The sequence below is a fragment of the Dipodomys ordii genome, unplaced genomic scaffold (assembly GCF_000151885.1).
Source record: "Dipodomys ordii isolate 6190 unplaced genomic scaffold, Dord_2.0 Scaffold4, whole genome shotgun sequence".
NCBI classification, from domain to species: Eukaryota; Metazoa; Chordata; class Mammalia; order Rodentia; family Heteromyidae; genus Dipodomys; species Dipodomys ordii.
In genome coordinates this window covers 32,386,489-32,394,920 of record NW_012267220.1, presented here as the reverse complement: position 1 = coordinate 32,394,920, position 8,432 = coordinate 32,386,489, and the positions used below count along the sequence as shown (strand labels likewise).

Here is an 8,432-nt window from a genome sequence, read left to right as displayed (position 1 = left end):
GATGGAGGTTTGAGGGTCCAAGCACCTTCACGTGAGAATAAGGAACTAGAGCCTACTGTAATGTAGACTATATGTTCATTCATTTACTCATTCCTCACATAGAGCATCCATGTGTGCTCAACCCTGGGTGACACGCTACTGCCATGAACACATAGACAAATAGGGTATCTTTTCTCTGTGTGCCAGTCCTGGGATTTGAACTCTGAACCTTGCCTTTTTTTCTGGTGCTCTACCATGTGAGCCACACCTATACTTCTTATTTTTGCTGGTTAATTGGAGTTGACTGAATTTGTCTGCATAGGCTGGCTCCACTGAGATCTCAGCCTCTTTTAGGATTATAGGCATGAGCCACAGGATGAGTTTATCCTTGTCTTTTTTTTTTCTTTTTCTTTTTTCCTATTTGGACATGGAATCTCATGGACTTTTCTTCCAGGGCTGGCTTCCGACATCAATTCTCCAGATTTCAGCCTCTTGAGTAGCTAGAAATACAAGTGTGTGCTGCCAACATCAGGCTTACTGATTTACTGATTGTGGTACTGATCATCAAACCCAGAGCCTCTTTGCACTAAGAACATATCCCATCACTGAACTACACCCCCTGAAACATCCATTTATATTTTAAAATAGGTATGATTTCTTTAGCCAAAAATTTGGTAGGATTTTACACCCTGTGTGGACAAGGTGATGAAGGTAAATTGCCAATTTCTGTGTGTGTGTGTGTGTGTGTGTGTGTGTGTGTGTGTGTGTATACATGCACACACACTGTATACTCTGTAGAGGGTGTTTCCCTCCACCTTCTTGAAGGGAAATTTGTGAAAACAACATGTGTCAAACCTGGACCTAGTGGTTTACCAATGTAATCCTAGCTACAGGTAAGTTGAGATTGGAAGGATTATGGTTTAAGACTAGCCTGGGGAGAAACATTCAAGAGACCCCTATATCAGTAGGCACTGGCTGAATATAGGGGCAGAGTTCCCTGACATGGGGTGCTCAGTGGACAGGGAGTTTACTGTTGTAAACCCTGTTGTTTACAAGTAAGCTGTGTTGTTACAAGTTGGGGGGGGCAGTTTCCTTCTCCCTCTCTTTCTCCCCACTTCCTGCCCCCATCTCTAGAACAGAGCATCTATCCTCTCCCTAACTAGCTTGGTGCCATTGTGTGGCCCTCTGGGACAACATGGCCATCCTGAGGGGTGGCAGAGCTGAAACACCTGGACAAACACTTGAAACACTGAAGTCACTGGGTCAGGCTGACTCCCAGCATTCTGTGCAGTCACTTGGAAGAGGATGGATTGGTGGATCTGTCCTGCCCTGTCCCCAGTATTTCTGCCCCACGTGTGTCCTCCATATGTCCACTGTGTGGGGCTCTGTCCCTCCCATGTTGACAGTGAGCTGAGGATGCCTGCCAGGTGGAAAAGTCTGACTAAAGCCTTTGTCACTGAACTTCTCAGAGAGGTATTCCCAGCTAGGTTTTGTTGGTTTGGTTTGGTTTGGGTGCTTTTGTTGTTGTTGTTTTGAGATAGTTTCTCATGTGTAGCCCAGACTGGCCTGGAACTTCTGAGCCTTCCAAATACAGCATATATAGATATAGATATATGCATATATATGCATGCCTGGCTACCAATCAGACTTTATCAATAATGACACATTCTTATTTTCTTGTGTGATAACTTTTTTAAAAAATATCTCAAAAACCCAGCTCAAGTTCAGAAAAGGAGAGTTAAGTTTTGGGTGCCCTCAAACTCCAGTGCTATGTGCTTCTGCGCCCAGCTGCCTGGAGCAGCGAGGAGAGCCTCTGGAGAGAGGCTTGGGGAGTTTCACTGTCCCCAACCCTCCAAGCCCTACTTCATGGGAGCTGGCTCCATTAGCTGGCCTTGTCTCTGTGTTCCCACTTGTTGAAGTGACTAGGGGTCAGGAGTCCTGGGGTCTAGGTATGACTGGCTGATATGACTGGCTGATTAGGAACTGTGTGAGCTAGGGCAAGTTAGCCCCTCTCTGGGGGTAGCCTGCTCAATACAGAGGAGACCCTAACCTTGTCTTTGGTAGTCTGTCCCATCTTGGGGCCCGAGTCGCCTTAAGTCTGAAGTCACAGCGTTTCTGCCTCACCACACAACTAACAGCCAGGCCAGGAGGGACGGCGGGGAAGGGGGAAGCCAGGAGGCAAGCGCAGACCTTGCCTTCTCTTTCCAGCTGGGAGCCGTCTGGCCCCGGTGAAGGCTGGAACTCCCTCCTCAGGCCACACTCTCCGCCCCACTGCCTGCTCCTCTGTGGCAGATGGGTTCCCCTGCCCCTCACCTGGCCCCATCCATCTTGCATATCCCCTTAGCTCCCCCACTGGGGCCCTCCCTGGCTCCCAAGGGAGAGAAGGAGGCAAAGCCTGGGGGGGGGGGAGGGAGAGGGGCAGGTCCTGGGAGGCTGCCTGGCTCACTCAGTTTCTCTGCTGTCTCCTCTCCTCCTCCCCCTCCATTGCCCAGTCCTAAAAGCAAAGGAATGTTCTGGAGTTTGGGAAGGATGGGGGGGGGGGCACAGAAGGGAGGAAGGGGAGGAGGCAGCCTCCTCCTGTCAGTGTCTGAGCTCTAAATAGAACACAGAGGCTGGTCTGGGGGAATGAAAATAAACAGCCCCTCTAAGCAGCCCTTCCTAGCAGTCACCGGATTTTCCTTCTGGTCCCTCAGCCCAGGGCCATTTCCCTCCTCTCTCCTCTTCTTGTGTCCCCTTCCAGGGCAGTGTCTACCTCAGGAAAGATGGAGAAGCTGTGTGGCATAGGCGAACTCAATTCCTCTCTCTGGGCTTTGGTGAGAGCTAGCCCCCCTCTCCCCACCCCTTTCACTGAGTGGAAAGACCTGGATCAACTCAGCAATGGCTGGAACTTTTTTTCTGGCAGAAAAGGGTTCTTATCCCAATGGCTCCCATGTGGGATAAACTTAGAAACACTCTCTCCCTTTAAAAACATGACCCCACATTTAGGGGTCAATCTATGGTTAGTTTCAAATTACATTGGTTTGCCTCTGCCTTTGGGGGGAAATTCTCAGACTCACCCCCAGGACTAAGGTTGCCCCTTTCCCTCTTCAATCAAGGGATGATGTACGGCAGCCAGCAGCAAGGCATTTCTTTGGGGCTCAGGACTGGCTAGGTTCATAGACATATCCTGATCAACTCAGGCTAAATGACCCCCTCTGGGTCCTAACCCTTTGGGGCTGAACTGTAAGGACATCTGTGGGACTCAGCTGATGGCCTCTCGACTGTCCCACAAACTGGGGGATTCTGTTCTCTCTCTGAGACAGAGCCACCCCACCATCTTGCACCTGAGGATGCCTCCAGGCAGGGTTTTCCAAGGCCCAGAAAAATGGCAGCCAAAATTGCCGGAGCCTGGGCACCCACCTCTAAAGGAGGTGGAGGGGAAGAGGCAGGCAGGCCTTGATGGATCCATCTGAGTCCCGCGTTTCGAACTGGCAGAGGCAAGGGGTTTCAGAAGCCCACCTGGAATGCTGTCACTGGTAGCTGCGTCCTAGAGGGTAAAGGGGGTACTGGAGTCCCCTGGCTTCCCTCACCTTCTCTGTCTCAGCCTCTTCCCTCTTTTCGTTCCTTCTTTCTCTCTGCTTTCCCCCTCCCCCTCCTCTGTTCACAAAAGCTCTCTGTACACAGCCACTTCCTCTGGCTGCTGTCTCTGAGCCCAGACCTTATGAGAACCATATGGGGAAAGAGGGTGGACGAGAAGAGGGTGGGGGAAGCCGGCTGGGCCCGCCTCTCCAGCCAGCATCTTTCCACCGCCCTCGGCTATGAGCATGGCGCTTGGCACACTGTGCCCTAACCTTCTCTAACTGGATCCTTGTGGCTTCATGCATGAGTCTCAGTCCAGAGCTGGATGGAGGCCCATCGAGAGATCTACACAAGAACCACCTCCCTGAGGCACGGGCACTCAAAGCACAGTAAATGGGCTATGCGGTATCCACGCACCACCCATCTCCTACCTCCCCTCCCACTGCCAAACTCCCAGCACAAATAACCAGCCAGAAGCGCCTGTAATCCTAGCTACCCAGGAGTCTGAGATCTGAGGATCAAGATTCAAAGCCAGCCTGGGCAAGAAAGTCCTTATCTCCAATTAACCACCAGAAAAAGCGGAAGTGGTGCTGTGGTTCAAGTGGTAGAGCACTGGCCTTGAGCTGAAGAGCTCAGCGACAGCGCCTAGGCCCAGCGTTCAAGCCCTATGACCAAAAAAAAAAGGCAGTGTGGGCATATCTCATTATTTGATTGCTAATGACCCCTTCTCCTCAATATCCCTATCCCAGCAGGCCATGTGGTCAGCAACCCTCCTCGCAGTGGGCGGCTTTGCCTGTCTCATGGTTGCCCTCACCTAGCCTACAATGGTCTCAAGTCAAAAAGGCCTGGGCCTGCTGGGAGAAGGTGGGTTTTTAAAGTAGTTTTTGTACTCTCTATGTGACTATGTAACTGCAACCCCTCTTTACATCACCCTTACAAGAACAAAAAAAAAAAATTAAAGTAGTTTCTTAATTAAGTTCCAGTGGCTTACACCTATAATCCTAACTACTCGGGAGGCTGAGATCTGAGTATCATGGTTGGAAGCCAGACAGGAAAGTCCATGAGACTCAATTAAACAGTAAAAACCCAGAAATAGAGCTTTGTCTCAAGAGGTAGAGCTCTATGCTTGAGCAGAAAAAGCTAAAGGACAGTGTCTAGGCCTTGAGATCAAGTACCAATATTGGCACAAAATAAAAATATAGGTAGTTTTTGTGTCCAATCAGTCCCCAAATCCAAGTAGGACCTTCTTGACCGAAATGCTAAGAGAACTCTACGAGTTAATCCCTTACTGACCCCACCTGGTGCTAGCTCTCCACTCCTTCCATAGCGGCCTGTTTGCTCAGCAGTAAGAGTAGGGGCAGGACTTGCTTATCTGTAAGACCCTGTTCCGAGCAGACAAAGTAGGAATTTATGACACTCAGAGGCAACTCAGATGACCTGGGAGGTCTTCACAGGAGATCCTCACAACTTATCTGATATCAGCCCTGTTCTGGAATTCCTTATTCTCAGACCCTTCCCCCTCCCTCTAAGTCCCAGAGCTGAGAACCAGAGGGCAGGCCCTCAGCAGCTGCCCAGAAGTAGGGGGAGGCATGCTGAACCCTCCTACAGTCAGCTCCTCCACCTCCCTGTAAAAAGCCACCAACTCTGGGACCTTTCTCCTCAGGGGAGGCCCATAAAGACTCCAGCTCTGGACAAGAGTATTTGTGCCCACAGCTGCCTTGCATACTAGGTTAGGAGGCTGGGGGTGGGGCAGATGGATCAGGAAGGAAGCCAAGAACTCAGCTTTCCTGGAAAACTTCGAATGAAAAGTCCACAAGAGGAGAAAATTAAGGGGGAAAAAAAAGACAAAAAACAAAAAAACCCAAAACAGAAAATAAGCAAAAGGGTGTGGGGAGAGGGAATAGAGTCTACAAACACAGAAAGCAGAGTTGAGATAGTAGGATGGAGGTAAAGCAGGCTTGCTTAGTGAAATCAACACAATTGTTCACAGAATCCCGGAACTGGCCAGAGCTCTCTGTAAACTAGGAAGGGAAGCCCCTGTAGACAGGGACTTTATCTAGCACCTGGAGTCCCAGCATTCATTGTCTTCTAGGCTTTCTAAGGTGGAGTGCTAAGTCCTGGGAGGATGAATGGGGAAATAAGAGATTCCTGGGGATGTAGGGGTGATGGGGATGTTGGGGAAGGAGAGTAGTTACAATGCAAACATAGCTCAAGTCCTGTTGCTTGCCCCAGGTGACAAGTCATAAGGTGAAAGGGAAAATCTATGTGGAAAAGAAATTAGGAGAGGGCAGAAGAGGAAATGGAAGGCACATCATTTTCTTCCTATTGTTTGTTTTGAGAAAAAGGCTCCTTATGTAGACCAAACTTGCCTCAAACTCTCAAGCCTCCTACGTTCAGCCTCCTGAATGCTAGAATTACAGGCATGGAATTTACAAGCCCCAACATACTCTTGGCCTTGTGTTCTGTTGCCTGGTAGAAGTGGCAGCTTCTTCCCAGCCCTTATCTTCTTTCTCTCAACATTCTGGGGCATGGTGGAATGCTAGGACAGAACCCCAAGGAATGCATGCCCAGCTTCTGCTGGAGAATCTGGGTTTTGTTTTTTTCTGAGGCCAATTTGGGGGCTTAGGAGACAATACCAGGATCACAAATAATGTGGGGTTAAGAAACATGTCTGCCTGGTAATTCAGTTGAACTCAGAGTTGGCAAGCCATGAGCTTCTCAAGGGCTCCCAGGTCCTATCTGATCCTTTGTCACTATGGGGATGTACAGCCAGGCTGGGAGGTGGGGTGGGAAAGGTACCTAAGGCAGCTAGGACAGTGGCTAGAGAAGAAAAGGGGAGCCTTTCCTCTAAGGAGGGTTTGGGATGGGAAGATGAGCTAGGAGTCAGTCTGCTACCACCCTGTCACAATATATTCTCACCAACGATTGGCCCACTCTCTCCTTGGAGTGGCGTCCATGGGAATTTGCCACGGCTGGAAAGCATTAGTTGCCAAATCATTTTAAGATGTACTACAGAACCAGTTTTCTTACCACCCCCCTCCCCTTCTGCTTTGGCTATGTTAGGATTCCCTAATTCCGACCAACAGACACATAGGGATCACTCAAAGGAGAGTGTGCAGAGACACGGAGCATGCGTGTAAAACACACCCCACTCAGCACTGAACTATCATTGTGTGGCTGTGGCTTGCACAGACCCCAGCCCCACTATTCCACACAGCCAGACTTTTTATTTTCCTCCTCCAGAGGTGAGTGGGCTCCTGGGGAATGCCTAGGCCTGAAGGGACCCTTGGGCACCAGTGCACACTTGGGGGGTTGGGGTGGGGGATGTGGTGCTGAGCTAACGCTGGTCCCTTCTCTGCCACTGTCATATCCTTGAGCTGAAGGAGATCAGAGAGGGCAGACATCACGCCTCTTCTTCAAGGCACACATGCACACACACCCCAGCTGGGAAAAACGCAGGCCAGGCAGTAAACGTCATAGGCTGACCAGTTGTGTCCTGTCAGGAAGCGGGCAGCCTCTGAACTCACCCAACCAGAGGCGTTACTGTATTGTTCTGGACACAATCGAATGGAAGTAGCCAGCCCCAACTCTGGGCAAGGTGGGTGGAGAAACAGTTGCCACGAGGGTCAGGAGGACAGGGAAGGGGAAGCAGCTTTTAGGACAGGAAAGTAAGGGGCAGCCGCCAGGACGCTACCCTCAACGTCCACGACGTGAGTGGAGCTCGCCGCACATGGTCAGTTCAGGAAACCGCGGGGCTGCGGAGGGGTCGGGAATGCTGAGACCTGGGGTCAGGCTGATGCTGTGGAGCCCTCGCTGGTGGCCAGCAAAGCAAGGGCTGGACGGGGCCCTGGGTTGAAATGAGAATCGCAATCACAGAAGGAGGCCAGGAGGCACGCGCCTCCCTTAACCGTTTCTTTCTTCCTGATCTTTGCGCAAAGAAGGCAAGGAGTCCAAGCTCGAAAGAGCTCAAAAGAACAGACAGGGCCGCAGGATCGGGCACAAGCTCACCACACAAACGCTCACAAGTGGGAAAGCGGACCCAAAGAGGAGTCAGGCGCTGGGACCTCACGCAGACCAATAGCACGAGTCCCCAAGGACAGACGTTTCCAAGCTCACCCTCCTGGCTCTCGTGAGGAGTCGGGCTGTTAGACGGACCCACAGGCCCGCAGCCCCAGGGAAAGGATGGGGATGATCCCAATTGGAGGTGCCAGACCCGCCCAGTAAATCCGGGAGTTTCCTCCGGAGATTCAGCGGCGGCGCTTAAGGACCTCAGTCACTTATTGGGCCGCGGGCGTCATCTTTCAGCAACCCTCTCCACGCCCGCCCGCTCGGGTCTCCAAAGTCCGAACCCAGCCTAGGCTTAAGAGGAGGAGCGCGGGCCTCCCGCTAGCGCGCCTTCCACCCACCTGTGCAGGTGAGCGGCGCGCACCGCGCCTCGCCGGGGCGCACCGACGCTCCCCTCCCTCTGGGCTCCACAAGCCTCCGCCCGGCCTCGACGTCTGCCAGCTCCCCGGCGCCGGGCCTCGGGCCTGTCCTCAGCGCCCCCCCCCCGTCTCGCCCTCCCGCACCTCCGTTCGTGCAGTGGGTAGGGTACTCACAGGGTAACGGTGCCGTTGGGCAGCAGGCTGGGCTCGGGAGGCTCCGGGAGGTCTCCGCCACCGCACACCACCCTTCTGCGCGCCAGGTTGGGGGCGCCGCTGCCCAGTCCCTTGGGCCGCTCCCCAGAGCACTTGCAACTGCGGATGGGGACGGGGCAGCCGGGAGCACCCCCAGCCTCGGGCGCCAGGAGCAGCAACAGCAGCAACGGCAACGGGAGGCTCGCGGACGCCCTCCGCATCCTGCGTCCCCCCAAGCCCATCAACCCATCGCCCCGCGGGGACCCGCAAGCGCTGGGG

General features: G+C 52.6%; 1 protein-coding gene across 1 annotated transcript in view; it reads right to left on the bottom strand.

Moving 5' to 3' along the window:
* The window catches only part of Adgra2 (adhesion G protein-coupled receptor A2), a gene marked incomplete at its 3' end in the record, with an annotated part of 53,936 nt that extends 45,510 nt beyond the window's left edge, over positions 1-8,426 (bottom strand). Inside the window, exon 1 of the mRNA XM_013024244.1 lies at positions 8,136-8,426. Coding sequence (XP_012879698.1) covers positions 8,136-8,395 — 260 coding nt within the window. The remainder of the gene's footprint in view (positions 1-8,135) is intronic.
* Between the last annotated feature and the right edge of the window lie 6 nt (positions 8,427-8,432).